The sequence below is a fragment of the Protopterus annectens genome, chromosome 3.part0, assembly GCF_019279795.1.
Source record: "Protopterus annectens isolate FY-2018-M chromosome 3.part0, PAN1.0, whole genome shotgun sequence".
NCBI classification, from domain to species: domain Eukaryota; kingdom Metazoa; phylum Chordata; order Ceratodontiformes; family Protopteridae; genus Protopterus; species Protopterus annectens.
This window is the reverse complement of record NC_056731.1, coordinates 1,195,951,674-1,195,976,097: the sequence shown is the minus strand read 5'-3', so window position 1 is coordinate 1,195,976,097 and position 24,424 is coordinate 1,195,951,674. Positions and strand designations below refer to the sequence as shown.

General features: G+C 42.6%; 1 protein-coding gene across 1 annotated transcript in view; it reads right to left on the bottom strand.

Annotated features, from left to right (window-relative positions):
* Positions 1–24,424, bottom strand: part of LOC122797021 (dynein axonemal heavy chain 5-like) — a 374,439-nt gene that overhangs the window by 320,333 nt on the left and 29,682 nt on the right. Inside the window, exon 3 of the mRNA XM_044065790.1 lies at positions 23,038–23,239. Coding sequence (XP_043921725.1) covers positions 23,038–23,239 — 202 coding nt within the window. The remainder of the gene's footprint in view (positions 1–23,037; positions 23,240–24,424) is intronic.

The window sequence follows — 24,424 nt, the reverse complement described above, 5'->3', positions numbered from 1 at the left end:
TACCTTCTTGTAGACCTTCCCTTTTACTCTTACAGGTACTAGTCTGTCACAAATCACTCCTGACACTCTTCTCCACCCACTCCATCCTGCCTGTACTCTCTTCTTCACCTCTCTTCCACTCTCACTGTTACTCTGAACTATTGACCCCAAGTATTTAAACACATCCACCTTCGCCAGCTCTACTCCTTGCTTCCTCACCATTCCTCTATCCTCCCTCTCATTCACACACATATATTCTGTCTTAGTCCTGCTGACCTTCATTCCTCTTCTCTCTAGAGCATATCTCCATCTCTCCAGGGTCTCCTCCACCTGTTCCCTACCCTCACTACAGATCACAATGTCATCTGCAAACATCATAGTCCACGGGGACTCCTGTCTGATCTCGTCTGTCAACCTGTCCATCACCACTGCAAATAAGAAAGGGCTCAGAGCAGATCCTTGATGTAGCCCCACCTCCACCTTAAACGCATCCGTCACTCCCACAGCAGACCTCAGTGTTGTCACACTACCCTTGTACATATCCTGTACCACTCTTACATACTTCTCTGACACTCCTGACTTCCTCATACAATACCACAACTCCTCTCTAGGCACCCTTTTATATGCTTTCTCTAAGTCTACAAAAACACAATGCAACTCCTTCTGACATTCTCTGTACTTCTCCATCAACACTCTCAGAGCAAACATCGCATCTGTAGTGCTCTTTCCCGGCATGAAACCATACTGCTGATCACTAATCACCACGTCCCTTCTTAACCTAGCTTCCACTACTCTTTCCCATAACTTCATGCTGCGACTGATCAATTTAATCCCTCTGTAGTTACTACAGCTCTGCACATCACCCTTATTCTTAAAAATCGGTACCAAAACACTTTTTCTCCATTCCTCAGGCATCCTCTCACTTTCCAAGATTTCATTAAAACAATCTGGTTAAAAACTCCACTGCCATTTCACCTAAACACCTCCATGCTTCCACAGGTATGTCATCTGGTCCAACAGCCTTTCCATTCTTCATCCTTTTCATAGCTATCCTTACTTCCTCCTTGCTAATCGATTGTACTTCATGATTCACTATCCCTACATCATCCAACCCTCTCTCCCACTCATTCTCTTCATTCATCAACCCCTCAAAGTACTCTTTCCATCTCCTCAACACACTCTCCTCACTTGTGAGTATGTTTCCTTCATTATCCTTTATCACCCTTACCTGCTGCACATCTTTCCTAGCTCAGTCCCTCTGTCTAGCCAATCGGTACAGGTCCTTTTCTCCCTCCTTAGTGTACAACCTTTCATACAACTCTTCATATGCCTTATCCTTAGCCTTCACCACCTCTCTCTTTGCCATGCACCTCATCTCCTTATACTCCTGTCTACTTTCTTCATCTCTCTGACAATCCCACTTTTTCTTCGCCAACCTCTTTCTCTGTATGCTCTCCTGTACTTCCTCATTCCACCACCATGTCTACTTGTCGTCCTTCCCCTGTCCAGATGTCATACCAAGCACCTTTCTAGCAGTCTCTCTTACTAGCTCTGCTGTAGTTACCCAGCTATTTGGTAACTCTTCACTGCCACACAGTGCCTGTCTTAACTCATCCCTGAACTTCATCTCACTATTACCCTTTTTCAATTTCCACCATTTGATCCTTGGTGCTGCCCTCAAACTCCTCCTCCTCTTCTTGATCACCAACGTCATCCTACAAACCGCCATCCTATGCTGCCTAACTACACTTTCCTCGGTCACCACTTTACAGTCTCCAATCTCCTTCAAACTGGCCCTCCTACATAAGATGTAATCCACCTGTGTGCATCGTCCTCCACTCTTGTATGTCACCCTATGCTCCTCCCTCTTGTTAAACTACGTATTCAACACAGCCATGTCCATACTTTTCGCAAAATCCACTACCTTCCTTCTGTCCATCATATCAGCTATCTCTCTCCCCCAGTACTAGCCTTTCTTCTCTCTTCCTGCCTTCGGCCATGCCTTCCGCCTCTCTCCTCCTTCGGCCAACAGTAGCCCAATTTCTGCCAGCACCCTCTTGGCTAACAGTACTGGTGGCAGTCGTTGTTAACCCGGGCCTCGACCGATCCATTGTGAAAATATTAACTGGTGTCCACATGAAACTATTTGAAGTTTTATGCCGGATGCCCTTCCTGACGCAACCCTTTCCATTTATCAGGGCTTGGGACCGGCACAAAGAAATGCACTGGCTTGTACATCCCCAGTGGCTGGGTTTTTATATATATATATTTATATACATACATACATACACACACACACACACACACACACACACACACACACACACACACACACACACACACACACACACACACATTACTGGAGAAAGACAGGAAAATTTGACTTTATTTGCGAATGGTATAGACATTTATATGTTAAAAACAGAGCAGGATTAACCTAAACTGTGAAATGTATTAGAAAATTTTCAAGTAATTTTAGGATATAAAATTAATGTGGAAAATACAAAAGCAATACCAGCAAATTATGTACTAATTCATAATCTACTCCAAAGGTATCCATATCTGTGGGGACATGACATAATGAACTATTTAGGGATATGGGTTAAAAAGAATCTTGAACAAGCAAGAAAGGACATATTCACTGAACTAAAGCATATGACAATGCAAATATTAAAAGGGTGGAAGGGTCTTTTTCATGGACTTAGAAAAATATGTACAGTGAAAATATTTATTTAATTTTTTTTGGTTCACCTTACAGCTGACCCCAAGTACCACTCCTCATTCACCAAGTCTATCAAATGTATTTTTTGGGATCAACTTTTAGCTGAACCCCAAGTATCACCAGTGCTGCCAAACCCAATAATTCTTCCATGGATTTTCTTCTCACCGATGTTTGAGGCCAATAAAAAACATGTCTTACTTGGGAACAGTGTGTCATACATGCTGCCAAGAAGGATTTTTGTATATGTTCTATGGTTCATCTTACATGTACTGTCTCAGGGACAGACATTCAGTGTGCACCCTGACTACTGTCCTACCACTAATGTAATTCAGCCTATGCTCCATCTCCCTGAAAAAGAACCTAGCATCACTGACCTCCACCTGAAATCAATACCAAGGTGCATCAGTGTGCAGGGTATGCAAATCTTCTCTCACCATTGCATCAGACAACGAAGCTCTTAATCAAACCCTGGTTGCTTAGGCCACAGACAGGGCTTTATCCCTCTATATTGCATTGCTGGTAAGAAAATACTGATTGTCCCATTGGTATTATATGTTGCCCTGGCATATTGCATGGATTTCATAGACATTCCAAAACCACTAAGTCTTACGACCATTCACACCTTGCCAATACTCTTCCTTATACCACATTCCTTACCTCTGTAGCAAGACGAGAAATGCTGGTAGGCAATCAATAAACAATTTAATGACTTTGACAATACCTCACCAAACCAAAGGGCAAAAGCACATAAAGTTGTTGCAAGATAAAATAACTTGATGACATATTTATAAAAATAATAAAATAAACACGTGAGCACTTTTGTTTAACAAATACAAACTTCATCAGAAAAATGAATAAAATCAATCTGGAATTTAAATAGTACACTCCACTTTCTGATTGGATAAAACTACAGACATCATCTCAAGAAAATTAACCGCTCATATCCCATAATAAAGTTCTCTGACATATATATATATATATATATATATATATATATATATATATATATATATATACATATATATATATATATATATATATGTGTACATGTACATGTATAAAAATACTAAGTATTTATAGTTGACCAAACTGTTATACATGAATTGTGAACCTTAGATAATGTGTGTGTATATATATATATATATATATATATATATATATATATATATAAATCTATAAATAACTACATGTTGTTCTTACAGCATCCAGGATATACAAAATACACATCTTCTTGTGGATGTTAACAAAAAATGTATATGTATACATGTCCCTACAATGGGAAATTATTTTATACTATTTATTCATGCTAACGATCATACTGCCCCTTCAACTATTTTATTTCCTCCTAGGGCTTTAAGTTTTAATACAGGTGTAATAGAAGTTATTTCATTCATGCTTGGCCACTTATCTGCTCGCAATAAAACCTGCCATTTAAGTTCTTTTAACTCCAAGTGGACACCCCATGATCTCTTTTCATCTATGTCCACATGGTCAATGGTCATAAATTTAAAATTGTGGTCAGTGTTGGCATGAATGTGCCTTGCCAAGGCATTATTCAAGTTGTTCTTTTTGATGGCATATACATGTTCATAAATTCTGTGGCTAAATTTCCTCCCTGTTTTACCTATGTAAAATACTGGACATAGGTCAAATATAGCCACATATAACCATGCACTTGATATCCACTCTTGAGGAAGTCTTTTAAATTTCTACCCTTCCTGTATGTTATTGTTGGCCTATCACCTAACCGGGTCTTAATAGCTACATCCTCCATAAGGATGTCCCAGTTCAACTGTCATAATCTGCACTGCAAGTGATAGTTAAAGATTCCAGAAATACGTTGCTGTCTTTTCTATTCATATCCTGGTCTAAAAGGGTGTTTTGTGTGTGATTGGGTACAATAACTTCCAAAATCAAAGAATCAATGCCCCCTCTGTAAGGACTATTTTTTATCAACGAATTCTGTGTCACGTGAAACAAACTGTATTCACAAATCAAATGGTCACTTTCCAAAATATTGCTGTTAACTATCGGTCTAAAGTGACCCGATTCCCTCTTTTCTGTGACCTCTTTTACTATTCTGGTGATTAACTCTAAAGGGTATGCCCTTTTCAAAAACATTTCTTTCAAATTAATACATTCCAACTCAAAATCTTCATCCCTTGACACCATCCGAGCAGCTCTTGCCAACTGCCCTTTAACAACTGATCTATTTTGGTGCTCGGGGTGTGAGCTGCTAAAATGAAGAAAAGAGATGGAATAAATATTTTTTCTGTAAATAGTTCATTAGTTTCATCCTTAAAAAGATATAAATACATTAAAATGTATCACAGATTCCAAGATGACATCAATTTAATATGGGAAGGCCCCCCGGAACTACTTGAACAATTTTTGCAATATATCAATACCACTACCTCTTTTTTACACTTCACTTGGGTTGTTAACATTGACCATATGGACTATTTAGATGTTCATCTTTTTAAGGATGAAACCAATGGGATGTATGCCACAACTATTTACAGAAAAAAGACTTATTCCAACTCTTTTCTTCATTATAGCAGCTCACACCCCGAGCACCAAAAGAGATCAGTTGTTAAAGGACAGTTGGTAAGAGCTGCTTGGATGGTGTCAAAGGATGAAGATTTTGAGTTGGAATGTATTAATTTGAAAGAAATGTTTTTGAAAAGGGCATACCCTTTAGAGTTAAATCACCAGAATAGTAAAAGAGGTCACAGAAAAGAGGGAATCAGGTCACTTTAGCCCGATAATTAACAGCAATATTTTGGAAAGTGACCATTTGATTTCTGAATCCAGTTCATTTCATGTGACACAGAATTCGTTGATAGAAAATAGTCCTTATAGAGGGGGCAATGATTCTTTGAGTTTGGAAGTTATTGTACCCAATCACACACAAAACACCCTTTTAGATCAGAATACGAACAGAAGGATCAGCAACGTATTTTTGAAATCCTAAACTATCACTTACAGTGCAGATTCTGACAGTTTAAGAAGGATTTTTCAGAAGAACTGGGACATCCTTATGGAGGATGTAGATATTAGGACCCGGTTAGGTGATAGGCCAACAATAACATACAGGAAGGGTAGAAATTTAAAAGACCTCCTCAAGAGTGGACACCAAGTGCATGGGTACAAGCATTCGAGCACATTAAAATGTGGAACATGCAATTGGTGTCATAAAATTAGAGTGAGTGATTCATTCATTATTAATAATCTGGTATACAGTATCAAAGATAGATACAATTGTTCTTCAAAAGTAATAGTATATGTGGCTATATGTGACCTATGTCCAGTATTTTACATAGGTAAAACAGAGAGGAAATTTAGCCACAGAATTTATGAACATGTACATGCCATCAAAAAGAACAACTTCAATAATGCCTTGGCAAGACACATTCATGCCAGCAGTGACCACAATTTTAGATTTATGGCCATTGACCATGTGGACATAGATGAAAAGAGACCATGGAGTGTCCACTTGGCGTTAAAAGAACTTAAATGGCAGGTTTTATTGCGAGCAGATAAGTGGCCAGGCATTAATGAAATAACTTCTATTACACCTGTATTAAAACTTAAAGACCTAGAAAGAAATAAAATAGTTGAAGGGGCAGTATATTTAGCATGAATGAATAGTATAAAATCATTTCCCATTGTAGGGACATGTATACATATACATTTTTGTAACATCCACAAGACGATGTGTATTTTGTATATCCTGGATGCAGTAAGAACATTGTGTATTTATTTATTTATACATTATCTAAATTCATGATTCATGTATAACAGTTTGATACAACTATAAATACTTAGTATTTTTATACATGTACATATATATATGTCAGAGAACTTTAACTTATTATGGGATATGAGGAGTTAATTTTCTTGAGATGATATCTGTAGCTTTATCCAATCAGAAAGTGGAGTGTACTATTTAAATTCCAGACTGATTTTATTCATTTGTCTGATGAAATTTACATTTGTTAAATGAAAGCGTTCACGTGTTTATTACTTTTATAAATAAATCATCAAGTTCTTTCATCTTGCAACAACTTTGTGTCTTTTTGCCCTTTGGTTTGGTGAGTTACTGTCACTGTTTATTCGTTTCTCTTCAGTTGGTCTTCATTTTATCAGTAACTTAATGACTTTATATGGGAAGGCAAGAGATTAAGGGTAATGGGGGATAAGTTAAGTTTACCGATGGAACCAAGGGGTTTATGGATGCCAAACTTGGCAGGGTACTTTAAAGCCACACAGTTAAGGCTTCTCTCTCTGTCTCTGTGTACACACATATATACAGACATACACACCCACACTCATGCACACAGTGCAAGCACCAAGACATAAGGTGAAATGGAAATATGATACTGAGACAGGAAAGATACAACAGGGGCAGGGAGAGCTTGACTTTTTTAATGGAGGCTTGAAGGGTGAATGAGAATTAGAAGTTATGTACTCACCATAACGTTCCATCTGAGTAGGTGACTTCATTCGGATGCAACCTGTGGGTATCGGATCCGATCTCGGATCCGAGCCGGCAATTCAAAAGCTTAGGCTCCGAGCTCCTAGCTCCTCCCTCTTACCCATAATCCCTTGCCAAGCCCTGACTGACCTCAGATTGAGTTTGCCTCAAAATACTGACAACAGTACACTAAATCAGCATAAATACTCGCTCTAAAAAGGTCAGGGGGATGGAGGGGGGGATGGTTGCATCCGAATGAAGTCACCTACTTAGATGGAACGTTATGGTGAGTACATAACTTCTAAATCTGAAGTAGGCAGACTTCATTCGTCTGCAACCTGTGGGACAGAGTCCCTAGCTACCTGAATCTTGGGCGGCCATCATGGAAGGATGTTCCGGAGCACCGCTGAGCCAAAGGATGCTCTTCCTCTAGAAACAACATCCACCTTGTAATGAGAAATAAAAGTATGAGGCGAGGCCCAAGTAGCTGCCGCAGATATCATCCAACGAAACACGGGACTTAAAGGCGGCTGACGAGAAACTGCCCTAGTAGAATGAGCCGTAACCCTCTGAGGAGCAGGTCTGCCTGAAGTGTCATATGCCTGCAGAATGCAATTAGCAATCCATTTAGATAGAGTGACTTTAGATACTGCTTTACCCAGAGCAAATTTAGCAAAGGAGACGAACAGCTGATCTGATTTCCTGTGGCCAGCTGTCCTGTTAATATAAAACGTAATTGTCTATGAACATCCAAGGAATGCAATTTGTATTCTCCTTTGTTTGAATACTTGGGAAAAAATACAGGCAAATTGATTGACTGGTTAATACTGGATTCAGAAGAGACCTTCGGAAGAAAAGATGGATTGGTCCTGAGGCACACCCTATCAGGGAAGAAAGAAAGATAAGGCGGTTTGACACACAGAGCCTGAAGCTCAGACACCCTTCTGGCTGAAGTGATAGCTACCAGAAAGGCAGTCTTCCAGGAAAGGTATTTTAAATCAGCAGAAGCTGCAGGCTCGAAGGGAGGAGCAGTAAGGGCCTGCAGGACTAAAGACAAGTCCCAAGGCGGTACAACCTCCTTGACTGGAGGCCTTAACAAAAAAACTCCTTTGAGAAAAGTTTTGCATAATTTCGCTGTCATAAGGGGAGCTGTGTCATGACCAATGTGATAATGCGAGATAGCCGCCAATTGTACCTTAATCGTGGAAGAACTAGCCCCTTGATGAAAGAGGTCTGTTAGAAAATCCAGCACCGCAGAGATAGGTGCTGAAAAAGGATCCACAGTTCTCTGTCCTGCCCATATAGAGAACCTCTTCCATTTACTCCGATAAACCTGTCTGGTGGAAGGTTTATGAGCAGCCACCAAAATGGCCTTGACCGGTGAAGAGATACCGAGTCCTAATTAAGGTTGGAATTGGAGCAGCCAAGCTGTCAACTTCAGGGTCCGCAGATTGGGAACTGGCATTCCCAGAGGGTGAGAGATGAGATCCGAAATTGGATCCAGAATCCATGGTGGATTGATTTTGTGAGACCATACAAAGGGGAACCAAGGTTGTCGAGGCCAGAATGGGGCAATGAGAATCATTCTGCTCCCCAAACTGTTGGCTTTCTGCAGAAGCCTCTGCATCAGAGGAAGTGGAGGGTAGGCATAAAGGAGACCGGGAGGCCAAGCATGCACCAGAGCATCCCTCGGGAACTCCCCTGGTGGGGGAAGCAGAGCGAAGAAATTGTCGCATTTGGCGTTTGAGGGAGAAGCAAAAAGATCGCAACAGGGTTGCCCCCAAACGGCAAAAATCTTCTTCGCTACTTGAAGATTGAGGGACCACTCGTGTGGAGAAAGGATGGTGCGACTGAGCTTGTCCGCAAGGATGTTGGACTTTCCCGGAATGTGCGTTGCTACCAGAAAGCGTTTGGTGGAAACTGCCCATTCCCAGACTCTCATGGCCTCTCGACAAAGGGGGTAAGACCTGGTTCCTCCCTGCTTGTTGATATACCAGACTACGGACATGTTGTCTGTCTGAATCGCAATAGTCCCTGAAGGAAGAACGTGGTGAAGTGCTTGCAACGCTAGGAGCACCGCCCTCATTTCCAGGACATTTATATGCAATGACGTCTCTGTGGGATTCCACGTGCCTTGGACAATCTTTCCCGCAGAATGCCCCCCCCATCCGAGGCAAGAAGCGTCCGTGGTCACTGTGGCTCGGGGAAATGCAGCGCAAAAAGGTCTCCCTGCCAGGGGCTCCGGAGAAAGAAGCCACCACAGAAGGGAGTCCCTGCACGCTCTGCTGACCGCAATCAGAGCGTTTAGAGACGAACAAAGAGGAGACCACTGAACTTGAAGGGTCCATTGAAGAACCCGCATGCGTAAACGGGCATGAATTAGAAGCGGGATAGCTGCCGCCATAGAACCTAGGGCCCTCAGGACCGAAGCTGCAGTTGGAGATGGTTGCAGGATTGCTGTCACATGACACCTCAGGCTGGCGATACGGTCTGGGGTGAGGAAGGCTCGCATTGATCTGGTGTCTAGTCTTCCTCCTATGAAATCTATAATTTGAGTTGGATTCAGAAAAGATTTCTCCCAGTTGATCGTGATGCCCAGCCTTGGTGCTAGTTGAAGAAAGTAATCCCTGGCTGAGCACAGAAGATGCCTCGATGATGCTGTCAGGAGCCAGTTGTCCAAGTACGGAAAGACCTGTAATCCCTGGAGCCTCAGGTGGGCCGCTACCACCGCTAGCACCTTGGTAAACACCCTGGGGGCTGAGGTGAGACCAAAGGGGAGGACCCTGAACTGATAATGACTGGCTCCCAGCCGGAAGCGAAGAAACCTCCTGGATCGTCTGTCCATCCGAATGTGGTAGTACGCATCCTTGAGGTCTATGGAACACATCCAGTCGTTCTCCCTCAAGAGGGGGAGTATAGATTGCAGGGTGACCATCCGGAACCTTTGCTTGGCTACTGACAGGTTCAACTGGGAAAGGTCTAAGATTGGTCTTAAGTCCGCCATCTTCTTTGGCACCAAAAAGAACCTGGAGTAAAACCCTAATCCGGCTTGATCTGGGGACGCTGGATGGTTTTTTCCTAGCAGCTGCTCGATTGATAGCTGCCGCCTCCCTTTGGTCGGGTGGAACATCTGGGAGGCTGCAGATTTGGGAATCTTGAATAGGGGTATTGAATATCCTCTGGATATAAGTCGAAGCACCCAACTGTCTGTTGTTATGGACTCCCAAGAAGTCAGGTGCATCGAACCGCCCGACTGCCTCCAGAGACGGACAGCCGGGCAACCCTTCAGGGCTGCTGCGTGGGTCTCTCAGAGAAGGGTTCTCTGGACCCAAAATTGCCAGGAGCCCCCTGCCTCTGGCACGACGACCTCCCGTCCTCCTCTGCCACGGAAGGACTGGTTATCCGGAGCAGGTTGGGACTGCTGCGACTTCGGAACCACATCTTCTTCTGTCCCTTTTGGTTCTTAGAGAAGGACCTCTGGGGAGCTGAGAAGCGGACTCGACGGCAGACAGCGTCTTCCCGTCCTTTTCGCTCTGGACTAATGTCTCGCGAACAGTCTTGCCAAACAAGGCAGAACCATCGAAAGGGCATTCGAAGGTCGCCTTGAAGGGCTCTGCAAAATCACAATGGCGGAGCCAGGCCTGTCGCCTCATGACAAGGCCTGCTCCGCTGGCTCTAGCGGCTCCCTCAGTAGCATGAGACAGCAGCCGCATAGATGTATCGGATACTGATCTGAGAGTGGCCATTCGGGTGGAGTAAACCTGTTTATCCTCACTCGAGATGGACTCCGGGGGAGATGCAGCGTATTCTTTAATCAGATCCCGCTGCATCCTAATGACATGTGCCATGTAGTTCAGCGCTCTCAAGGAGAAGGTCGCTGAACTAAAAACTCGCTTCCCAATGCGATCCATCGAACGGGACTCCTTGCCCGGAGGATGGACGGAGGGACTCTCCTGGGCCAATTCCCTCTTCGTGGCTGCAGCCATCATCATGGCATCTACTGGGGGACCCTTACTCCAGTGGGTGCAGTCTGATGGAGGAGAAAGAATGCAGTCCGGGCGCTTAGGGATAGGCTCAATGGTGTCCGGATCCTTCCACGCCCTGATGGATATAAGATCCACCAGGGGGTCAGCAGAAGGGGACACCCAAGAGGTAGAAGGGCCCGCCTCGAATGCCTCCAAGAACACAGACTCGTCCGAAGAAGCCTTGGGGGCAGACCACCCCCCCCGATCCTTAACATCTCCATGATGTCTCCAAATGAGACGTCCTCAGGGGGTGACCTAGGGGAGCCTTCCCCTTCATCCAAGTCCGTGTCTTCAGTGACAGACTCAGGGGAGTCCATGTGCCTCCTCTTACACTTATGCTTCCGAGGTACTTCATCGGGGGGGTTGTCCGAGGAGTACTCTTCAGCAGATGGATGTTCCAAGGGAACCACTTGGGACATCGAGGCGGGCTGTCCCTGGACCGGCTGGTGGGGGCCTGGCCCAACTGCAATGGAGTGCGGGATGGAGCCGTGGCAGGGACCGGGGGTCCGGATGTCCTCGACAGTGCCCTTTCCATAACGTTGAAAGCCGAGGGGGAGCCAGCTTCTCTAAGCCCGAGAGCCGACCCCACTCGGATCCGGCGTGCGGATCGGAGTCGGAGCGAAACCGCCGGATCCGAGACCAGTGTGCTCCGACCTGGACGGAGCCGAAGACACCAGCTCCCTCGGATCCGAGGCTCGGCCCTCGGCTCGAGAGGTCGGGTCCGGCACCAAGCACTCAAGGGATGGGACGGATCCGAGGTGCGCCGACCTATCGGATCCGACCCACCCCCGGATCCAAATCTGCACGGCGCCGATAGCTCCGAACCCGTGGTATGGGTCGGAGAAGGAGCTAAGGGGGCGAAAAAAGGGGTCGAAGCCCCTCCCGGATGGGGGGGGGCTAGGAGCACTCCCATTTGCATTTGGGCCTGGATGAATTTCCTCATCATCCGGTCCATATCAGCTTCGCTCATTGAAAAGGTCGATCTAGAGGAGGCCACCGAAGCGGACCTAGAGAGCCGTCTCAGTGACCTCCTGGAAGGGCTAGCCTCCTCCTCCTCGGGTCCAGGAGAGAACCGAGGGGAGTGGAGCCGAGGAGGAGGAAGGCTAGAAGGCACAGGGGAGGCCCGCTTAGATGGAGGAGCCGAACTAGAAGCTTCGGCTCTCCTCTTGTGGTGCTTCTCCCTGTGCCTCTCCTTCTGTCTCTCCCTAGAAGAATCCTTCCCCTCCGGCAACTTTAAGGGAGGTTGAGTCCCAGCCGGAGGGGGAGAACTCACAGCAACAGGTTGCTGACTGGAGGGGGCAGAGGCCGAAGCAGTATCTGGGGGTAAAAGACCCGCCAGCACCAACTTCGACCTCCGTTCCCTTAAAGCCCGGGGGTTGAACCCTGCACAAATGGTACAACCAGAAGACAGGTGTTCAACCCCCAAGCATTTAACGCACCGAGTGTGGCCATCTGCTGGGGACAGCTTATGGCCACACTCGGTACATTTGGAGAAAACAGCCTTAGGGGCTTCAGACATTACAAACCTAAGGCCTAAATACACACACACACAAACAAACTACGAAAAACCCGAGAAAAATTAACTAAAGAGGGAGGAAAGCCTTAACCACACACAACACTAACTAGATTAATAACAAAAACAGAGAATTTGAAAACTTTTTCTGTCAAAAAATCTAAACTTATCTCAACCAACGCCAGGAGCTCTAGAATTCCGTTGCTTCTTGAAAAGCGGCAAACGAAATCAGGGCTTGGCAAGGGATTATGGGTAAGAGGGAGGAGCTAGGAGCTCGGAGCCTAAGCTTTTGAATTGCCGGCTCGGATCCGAGATCGGATCCGATACCCACAGGTTGCAGACGAATGAAGTCTGCCTACTTCAGATCATTTATTCAGAAATTTTAATAACACATCAGCTGAATCTTTCTTATGGAGAGAAAAAGTTAGGGAACTGAGAACAGAAACACTACCAGTAGGGATACTGTCCAAGGAAATAAAGGGCTGCAACACCAGAGAAAGTTAGCTAAAGGAACCAATACACAGGGATTAAAGTATGCATTTGGGGAAAGTAAAAGAGTGCGACGAAGTGAAACAATAGTTTGACCTGCAAGACAGGGACAGATTCCCACATCAAGGAATAATAATGGACTGGAGACAAACACAGAGACCTATGTGGGATATTACTGGTAAAAACAGAATTAGCAGAGCCTATGACAGAAACTAGAATGGGTGAGGCATCAAAACAGGATAATTAGCACAGCATATAGGATTTTACACAAGAATTATAAACATCAATCAGAACCTAGACTAGGAAAAATGACAGAGAGAGCAAGAGAGAGATTTAAAAAGTTCAATGTTTAGATATATGTAGGGCACACAAGGATACAATAAGGCAAGATAATTCAGAATATTTGCTAAGAAATGTTACAGAGATATTTTGATACATCACTAGACTCTAAAGGAAAACCCAGCCAAGGACCTGTACCGATTGGCTAGACAAAGGAACAGAGCTAGGAAAGATGTGCAGCAGGTAAAGGTGAAAAGGGATAATGAGGGAAACATACTTACAAGTGGGGAGAGTGTGATGAGCAGATGGAAAGAGTACTTTGATGGGTTGATGAATGAAGAGAATGAGAGGGAGAGAAGGTTGGATGATGTAGGGATAGTGAATCATGAAGTGCAGTGGATTAGCAAGGAGGAAGTAAGGATAGCTATGAAGAGGATGAAGAATGGAAAGGCTGTTGGCCCAGATGACATACCTGTGGAAGCATGGAGGTGTTTAGGTGAAATGGCAGTGGAGTTTTTAACCAGATTGTTTAATGAAATCTTAGAAAGTGAGAGGATGCCTGAGGAATGGAGAAAAAGTGTTTTGGTACCGATTTTTAAGAATAAGGGTGATGTGCAGTGCTGTAGTAACTACAGAGGGATTAAACTGATCAGTCACAGCATGAAGTTATGGGAAAGAGTAGTGGAAGCTAGGTTAAGAAGGGAAGTGATGATTAGTGATCAGCAGTATGGTTTCATGCCGGGAAAGAGCACTACAGATGCGATGTTTGCTCCGAGAGTGTTGATGGAGAAATACAGAGAAGGTCAGAAGGAGTTGTATTGTGTTTTTGTAGACTTAGAGAAAGCATATGACAGGGTGCCTAGAGAGGAGTTGTGGTATTGTATGAGGAAGTCGGAAGTATCAGAGAAGTATGTAAGAGTGGTACAGCATATGTACGAGGGTAGTGTGACAGTGGTGAGGTCTGCAGTGGGAGTGACGGATGCGCTGAAGGTGGAGGTGGGATTGCATCAAGGATCAGCTCTGAGCCCTTTCTTATTTGCAATGTTGATGGACAGGTTGACAGACGAGATAAGACAGGAGTCCCCGTGGACTATGATGTTTACAGATGACATTGTGATCTGTAGTGAGAGTAGGGAACAGGTGGAGGAGACCCTGGAGAGATGGAGATATGCTCTAGAGAGAAGAGGAATGAAGGTCAGCAGGACTAAGACAGAATATATGTGTGTGAATGAGAGGGAGGATAGAGGAATGGTGAGGAAGCAAGGAGTAGAGCTGGCGAAGGTGGATGTGTTTAAATACTTGGGGTCAATAGTTCAGAGTAACAGTGAGAGTGGAAGAGAGGTGAAGAAGAGAGTACAGGCAGGATGGAGTGGGTGGAGAAGAGTGTCAGGAGTGATTTGTGACAGACTAGTACCTGTAAGAGTAAAAGGGAAGGTCTACAAGAAGGTAGTGATACCAGATATTTTATATGGGTTGGGGACAGTGGCATTGACAAAAAGGCAGGAGTTAGAGCTGGATGTGGCAGAGTTAAAGATGTTAAGATTTGCACTGGGTGTGACAAGGGTGCACAGGATTAGGAATAAGTATATTACAGGGTCAGCCCAGGTTGGAAGGTTTGGAGACAAAGGCAGAGAGGCAAGATTATGTTGGTTTGGACATGTGCTGAGAATGGATGCTGAGTATATTGGGAAAAAGATGCTAAGGATGAAGCTACCAGGTAACCAGAAAAGAGGAAGGCCTAAGATAAGGTTTATGGATGAGGTGAGACAGGACATGCAGGTTGTTGGTGTGACAGAGCAAGATGCAGAGGACAGGAAGAAATGGAAACAGATGATCCGCTGTGGCGACCCCTAATGGGAACAGCTGAAAGATGATGATGATGACGAGACTCTAAAGGATATACCCTAATACAGAGAATTGGTGTTGGATATATGCAGAAGAGGGAGAGGAAATTGGGACCATATATTCTGGGAATATCCAAAATAAAACTGACTTTAAGGGAGCAAGATGTGATGCCCTGGTACATACATTGGGAGATTACATAGAAATAACTACAGGGTCAATGTTTTTCAGTCATAGCAATAGTGAAATGTCTCGATACTGTAAGATGATACTACGCCTAATAATGTTTGCAGCCAAAAAAATGCAATTACAAAGAGCTAGGAAAAGAGAAGTTATGTACTCACCATAATGTTCCATCTGTGCTGTCCATTTTCATTCTTCCTCATCCTGTGGATCTCTGATCCGACCCTTGGACCAGTCTCGGCCAGTTTCCAAAGTCAGGCTTCGAAGCTCCTATCCTACCCATAATGCCTCTTCCCCCAGATTACCTCAGATCAAGTTTGCTGCTAACAAACTGCAGACTAGATACATAAGTATACATATAATTAGTAACTACAGAAGAGGAAGAACAAGGTATAGGAGCTCAAACAGGAACTATGGTTCCTAAAAGCATAACTGTCAGGTCTTTCAAGGGTGGGAAGTTTGAGGAAGAATGAAAATGAACAACACAGATGGAACGCTATGGTGAGTACAGAACATCTTTATCTGATGTTGTCATTTTCATTTGTTCCTCAACCTGTGGGACAGAGTTCTCAGTTACAAAAAGGCAGGAGTTAGAGCTGGATGTGGCCTTGGATGGCCCTCATGGAAGGATATTCTGGAGCACTGCAAAACCAAAGGCAACTCTATTTCTGGAAGTAATATCTAGCTTGTAGTGTGACACAAAGGTATGAGAGTTTGACCATGAAGCTGCTGCACAAATATCATCAATCGAGACTCTAGACCAAAAAGCTTGGGATGTTTACATGGATCTGGTAGAATGTGCTTTGACTTATGTGGGCAAAGATATATCCTTAGTTGCATACACAAAAGAGATGCAGTCTCTTAACCATCTGGCTAATGTGGCCTTAGAAACTGGTTTTCCTTTTCTTATATTGGCAAAGGATATGAACAATTGATCAGACTTCCTGAATGATTTTGTCTTGTCTAGATAGAAATGCAGCTGTCTATGAACATCTAATAGATGAAGGATATATCCTCCCTTGTTTTGAAAATTGGGTAAGAAAACTGGTAGGTTGATGGACTGGTTAATATTGTTCTATGTAGCAACTCTGAGTAAAAAGGAAGGGTTGGTATATAAAGTGACTCTGTCTTTATGGAAAATCAAATAAGGAGGTTTGGCAGAAAGGGCTTGTAATTCAGAAATCCTTCTAGCGGAAGTGATGGCCAACAAGTAACAGTTTTCTAAGAAAAGAATTTCAAATCAACTTTAGTTGAAGGTCCAAAAGGTGGTTGGACTAATGCCTGAAGAATCACAGTCAGATTCCAAGGAGGAGTGGGATCCTTAACAGGAAGGCAAAGCAAAAAAATACCTCTAAGAAAGGCTTTGCACAACTTTGAAGATGCCAGCAATGAAAAACTTTCTCCAATGTAATAATTTGATATGGCCTCCAGTTGCACTTTTACAGTGGAATAATTTTCCCCACTCTGAAAATATCAGCAAGGAAGTCCAAAACCACAGGAATGGGAGCAGCAACGGGACCCAAGTGCATCTGTTAAGCCCATATGGAGAACCTTTTCCATTTGCTCTCATAAAATTTCCTAATGGATGGTTTGTGGGATAAAAATCAAAATCTTTTGGACAGTGGAAGAAAGCCTGGAATGTCTAGCCATCATCGGAATTGGAGAAACCATGCATTTAGTTTCAGGCCTGGGAGATTCAGGTGAGTCTGCCCTGATGGATGGGACAGCAGAGCTGGAACAGGTTCCAATGTCCATGGCGGGCAGATGAGATGAGACCACAGGAAGCTGAACCAGACTTGCCAAGGCCAGAAGGGAGCAATGAGGATTACTCTGGTCTTCAACCTGTGTGCTTTCTAAAGAAACCTGGGAATTACAGGTAGAGGTGGGAATGCGTAAACTAGACCGGGAGCCAAGCATTAACTACAGCATGTCTTGGGGACTGCCCCTGAGGAGGGATCAAGCAAAGAACTGCATTTGTTGTTGTGAAGGGATGCAAAGAAATTGCAGCAGGATTGACCCCATTTGTGAAAGATCATGTTTGCCATGGATTGTTTTAGAGACCACTTATGAGACATCACCAAGACTCTGCTCAGCCTATCCGCTAGACTGTTCCACTTCCCCAGAATGTCCATTGCAGTTAGAAAGCAGTTGATAGAGACTGCCCATTGCCATGCTCTCATCGCTTCTTGACACAGGGGTAAAACCTGGTTCCTCCTTGTTTGTTGATGTACCACACAATCGACATATTGCCTGTTTGTATCACAACAGTCCCAAGAGGAAAAAGCTGTGCAGGGCTTGCAATGCTAGGAGGACAGCTTTCATCTCTAGTACACTGATATGCAGATTGGTCTCCTGTGACAACCACGTGCCTTGGACCATCCATCCTAGAAAATGCACACCTCCATCTGGGAGGTGCCCATGGTCAACAAGGCATTTGGGGGGGGGGGACAAAGGGATGTCCTTGTTTGATGTCTAAAGAATGAAGCCACCACAGAAGTGAATCTTTCCACACTCTTGAAAGTTTGATTATAGACCTTAGACAATGCTGGTGTAAGGACCATTGGACTGCTAATGTCCATTGCAGAATTCTCATGTGTAGTCTTCCTGTAGGTAACAGGGTAATCATAACATAGACCCCAATGCTCTGACAATTAATTTCGCTGGCAGATTTGGTATGGACAGAATCTGTCTGATATGTAGATATAAAGTTGAAATTCTGTCTGGAGGAATAAGGCCAGAGTTTTGGATGTGTCCAGATGCACGCCTATGAAGTCTATTACTTGGACCATGTCCAATTGTGATTCCTGCGTGTTGATGGTTATTCCTAAGGTAGGGGCTAGGTGTAGCAAAAAATTCCTGGCTTGGGTGAGTAGATGCCTGGTTGGAGAGGTGAGGAGCCAATCGCCCATGTAAGGAAACACATGGAATCCCTGCAGTCTCAAGTGAGCTGCGACTACTGCTGTGCATTTGGTGAACACCCTGGGGACTGTGGTGAGACCAAAACGGAGGACTCTGAATTGGAAGTGATTGACTCCCAGCCTGAAGCAGAGATACCTTCTGGAGCATCTGTCATTTTAATATGACAGTATGCGTCCTTCAGGTCTACTGAGCAAATCCAGTCGTCCATCTGCAATAAAGGTAGAATGGACTGGACCATAACCATCCTGAAGTCTGAGGTTTTTACTGACTTGTTCAGGGATGTCAGGTCGAATACTGGCCTCAGATCCCCTGTCTTTTTTGGTAGTAAAAATAATCTTGAGTAAATCCCTGATCTTGTCCAATCTGGGGGGATCTTTTGGATGACTCTTTTGTCCAGTAGCTTTGCAATCTCCAAAGCTGCTGATTCCCTCGTTTTGGGTAGAATATTGGGGGGGTTTATATTATGTCAGCAAAACGGCATTACAGAGAATGCCATTTTGCCAACACATATAGGCCGAACTCCAAAAAGAGTGAAAGCTCAGGCCAGCAATTCTTTTTCCCAGGGAATAAAATCGCTTGGCCTGAGCTATGACATTGCCCTTTACCCCACTGTAGTGTGATCTCCGAGTTGGTATATTTAGTTAGGGGGGTGTGGTGGGCACAGCCCCCCACACTGGGGGTGTGGGGGCTAAGCCCCCCACTTTGTAATGTTTTAAGTGTTATGTTGTCTTTTGTTGGTCTATCGATTTTTTTCCCCACGGAAAAAAAATCAGTGACCTGGGGTTTTGCTCTTTTACGTGTTAAGTGTATATGTGTCAGTGAAACGGCATTTGCTGTAATGCAGTTTCGCTGACATAATATAAACCCCATTGGGGAGGGATCTGTTTGTTTGGAATGTTTTAAAAAGGGAATGGAATAGCCTCTGGATATGATCCTTTGCACCCACTTCTGGATGCAAGGATAAGTGCCCCCCCATGCCTCCAGAGAGGGACAGTCAGGCAACCCCTTAGGAGTGCTGAAGGGGTATGTTCGAGAATGAATCTTGAGAGCGTTGATTTTGGGGACCCCTTCTGCTGCATGGGTGGTGTCTACCATTATTATTGCTTCCCTCTCTGCCTCCCTGGGATTCCTGAAAAGGACCTTGCAGAGCGGCAAACGAGATCTGAGGTAATCTAGTGAATGTGGCATTATGGACAGGGGAGGAAACGAGCTTTGGTGCCTAAGCTTTGGAAAGCCGCCAAGTCAGATCCGAGGATCAGATCCGAAACCCACATGTTTAGGAACGAATGAAAATGACAACATCAGATCTAATGTTAAATCTGACAATGTATTAAATAATGTAAAAGAAATATGAATTTTAGAGGGCGGGGCTTACAAGATAAAGGGCACAGATTTATAAAATGAAATGGGCTATCTAGAGCCAGTTACTGTCCACAAGATTCCATGAAAATGGGAAAGAGTAAAATTTTACCACTGGATTAGAAATATAAAGCATGATTCAAAGACAGTAGTGAATGGGGAATGGATAAGTTATGTGTCAACTGTTCATGAAAATGTAAAACTATGTTTATATTTGAACCCATGTCTAAGTAACAATTTGTGAAAGAGTTGTGTTTATTACAAAAACACACACACACACACAAGAAACAGAGGTATTTGGCATAAGCAACTACTTTTGGTCATTAACCAAAATGCAGGCTGCTTCTGTGCAAACAAATAAAATAAAAACATCCATACAAAAGCCATATGCTTGTATAATGAAATCAAAACACATGAGTGGTAACAGAGGAACTTCCCCCAAAGAAAGAGAGAGAGTACCAACTGCAAACATGTATGGAAATGAAAAGGTTAATTTGTCAGTAAACACTTTCAAGGCATTTGACATCATACATCTAATTACCTGCTCAGTGAATGGATAATATAGATGACACAATGTAATGTTTCTGTGAATAATTTTATATAGGAAAATTTCAAGCAAGAATGTTTAAGTTTAGAATCACAAAACATCTCTGTGACACTTGTTGCCACAAGAAATACAATGTACTAGATAAACGGGTTAAAAACACCCTGCAGAATGCTTCTCGTTATTGGATGAGACAAAATATGAGATGCTGTTTGAAACAAAATGGGTTAACACAATATTTTAGATCAAATGAAAAAATGTTGGCTAATCAGTTTAGGAGTCTTATTTTCTCTAGGTTTAAATGAACATTCAAAAATCCATTTGGTACTACACGTTTTGCCATTACAGTTAAGTCACAGTTAATAGTTGTATGGGACATTTGGTTCCCTCAACTTTAAATGAACATCTCTGTATTCAGTTGGCATTATATTTTGAAACTAAATGTCAGCATCAATTAATAGTTGGATATAAAATTAATTTATATTTGTTTCTAAATTTCACAAGTATTACTTGTTTTACAAATCCACAATGCTTAATTACAACCATAAAACATTTCTTTGTTCAATGGGACATACGTTCTAGTTATAAACATAAGGACAGAAAATTTGTGTCTTTAAATGCTTGCACTTAGAAGCATTTCAAACATGTTCTCTCTCTCTCTCTCTTTCTTTGGGGGAAGTTCCTCTGTTACCACTCATGTGTTTTGATTTCATTATACAAGCATATGGCTTTTGTATGGATGTTTTTATTTTATTTGTTTGCACAGAAGCAGCCTGCATTTCAGGTGAAGCTAGTCTGCAGCAGTCTGAGGCTCTATTGTGGATTTTGTTTTATGTAATAAATATATTTTGCTGAATGAGCATCTAAGTGCTAGAAATGGCTTTGTTTGCACTGCAGTGCTCCCATGTTATAACCTGCTAACTGATCTTTGCCATCCTTCAAAAGATGATTGTAGAAACAAGCACAACAATCCCACAGTACACAGCTGCATTATGACCAGGCCCACACACCACATGAAAAGAAACCATGGCAACATCATCTTTAGAGAACAGTGAGCCAGGACAGAAGAAAGCATGTGCCAGACAATACCACCCTAGGTGCCGAACTGCATAATACATGGCAGCACAGGTGATGCAGCAACATCTAGTTCAAAATGATGAGATCTAATTGAGTGCATACAGTAACAGTACAGAGCCACAGAGAACAAATATGATGCACTCAGTTTTAATGACAGGCTATGTGGCACAGTGTTCAGGTGAAAGTGTGCATCACACAACACCTCATATACTACATAGTATGGAGGGTGCAGTGGCACACAGTTGTCATCATGTGCACAAAAAGTCACAATGACATGGCTGTCAACACAAAATGGATGGGGGAATCATGCCACAGGAGGTATAGATGGGTGTCTTGTGTCAGGGATCACATTCTTCTGTGAGAGGGATGGTATGCCACTATGTGACCATTACTCATATTTCACTCATGTTGAATTACTAGATTCAAGCTATTCTATGACAGGAAAGGTGTGCTATCAGGACTGTGACTGGAATGGAGAATGCATGGGAGGTGCACTGACAAGGGATGGGGGGGTTGGGTATTGTGGTTGGCCATGGTGATGGCTGGCACAGCACTGTACACCTCGTATCTCTATTTTTGTTTTAGCCTAGCTATGACTTGGATGGAAGATTTTTCATAGCAGCCAGATACCCTTAGATAATGCTAATCATGTTTTCATTATAACACACTCTGCAGCATCTATTTCCTACAGTGTTTATTGCATTTTTTCAAATGCAGAGTATCATATGCTTGCATCATGCTAAGAAAGCCCAATGGTGCATCCTCTACTGTAATATAATCAAAGGCAGGGTATGCAAGCTATCCTTTCTTAGTGTACATTGATTACGGTTATACGCTTATATCTAGGGTTTTACTTCAGATTGCATTTGCATTAGTTTTAATATCAACTAAGATGTATTTAAGTAATACAGTTATGCTACATCTTCTATATGCTTGTCTTGAATTGTATGTATTTCCAATAGATTTTTCTTCGTTTAGTTTGTTTCTCAAGTCACATACACATGAACAAACACTCTTGCTTGTACCGCGTGACCCATTTGTCAAAACCAGTTAATGGAATTTAGGACAGACTGGGCATTATTTTACACAAATCGAGTCTGAACAATCACTCATGAAAACTGACAAAATCCCAAAGAACCAGCAAAATACAAAAACCAAACAAAAAAAATCACTGGTAGCACAGAAACAAACTGAAGGCAGACCGCCTTTAGCATCGTAAAACTTTAATCAATGCTTTAGTCATAAGACTTCTTCAGAAAAACAAGTACATGTATAAAAACACCAAAACATATAGTTTAAACCATCCAATTTACACAAGATACACATTAAACAATTAATCAATAAATCAATAAAGCAATAAAACAATTTATACAGATTAATATATAGAAAAACATTTAATGATTTTGTCAGTGATGAAAGCATTGATTAAAATTTTACTACACTAAAGACGGTCTCCCTTCAGTTTGCTTCTGTGCTGCCCGTGATTTTTTGTTTGATTATGAACAATTAATGTTAGACAGAAATTTCTCAAGAGACATGCTAAAGTTCCTTTTTGAGCAAGAAGAGATTTAAACATTAATTTAAAATGACAGTTACTTACATTACAAAAAAAAAATGTAACTAATTTACCAGTAAAGAGGGCTAATGCTCCCACAGTAATGTACTCGGGCTCTGCAGTAATCTTTAACTCTAAATCTCGGTAGTACAGAATCTGGGATTCTATCTCAGAAAGCAAAGGGCTCCCAAACATCAGCTTCTGAATAGTTTCTTCCCGATCCTTCTGCCAGATGTGATGGTAGCACTTGAACTGTTCTAGGGCTTTAAGAACCTCCTAAAGTTCACCAAATAAATCTGTTTAGCATTTCAGTGAGTGTACATGCAATATAACAGTTCAGACGTGTAGTGAGAAGCACTGACAACACATATTTTACAGCAGGAAAGACAAGTGCCATATAAGAAACTTAAATAACAGTGCTATTATAAAAATAAATATATATATATATATTAAAAAATCAACAGGGCATCATAGTAGGAAAGATGTATAAGTCCACAAATAGCAATAACACCATAAAATCTAAAAAAAAAATGCTAAACATCACCAAAACGCAAACTTCTTCATATTATTCTAATCTGTATTACTCTTTCAACATAACGATAGCACTCTTTAAATTAGTGAAAGAAAAAAACATACATATATCACATATCATAAAAAACAGCCTTTTGTTTAGTTTTCTCTGCAGGTCTCTTTTGCTTTGGAGTTTGCAATGCTACATAATGGGAATGGTTATGGCATAGCTCCATTCTGGACAAAATTAAATGAATGATAGCTGCAAAAAGCTTCCACTGTATTTTCTGTATATTCATCTCTATTACAATAAAATTCAACATTGCAAATCAAAAATGACGGGAAGCAAGTATTAGCAAACACATAATACCAAACCAAAGCCAAAATGTACAGTTCATGCAACCTTGGAAAAACTGAAAATTTAGTATTGCTGCAAATCTGAATATTACCTTTTGTTCAGGACTGCTTAGCTTCATAGTCAGATGGTTGTGTGAGTAAACTCAAAATAACAGTAGAGATTGAAGTACAGTTGTGTGAGTATACTCTCAATAAGAGTGGATCCTGAAGGAATACACAATAGTGGTTTGAACCACTGAATGATCTGTTGTCTTTACAGCACAAACTACTGGAATGCTGTTCTTGTTCCCCTACTTTATATAGCCAAGTCCAACCTGTACGCAATTGTTGCTTTTCTGAATCATGGACTATACGGGGGGGAAGAGGGTTATTTACACTTGTCCTCTGTGCATGGAGTAGTACAGCTGCACAATTGGGTATGACCATGTACAGGGGCTTAGCTGACTCTATAGCCAAGTTTAAGAATCAGTTTTGACTTAATTACATGATTTCTAACATGTTCCAGACTTACTCCATTAAGTACAATGTTTATGAGTCCCCCTTAGTATTGGAAAAAGTGCATTTGTAAAAATGTGATTTATTCATATAAGGTGA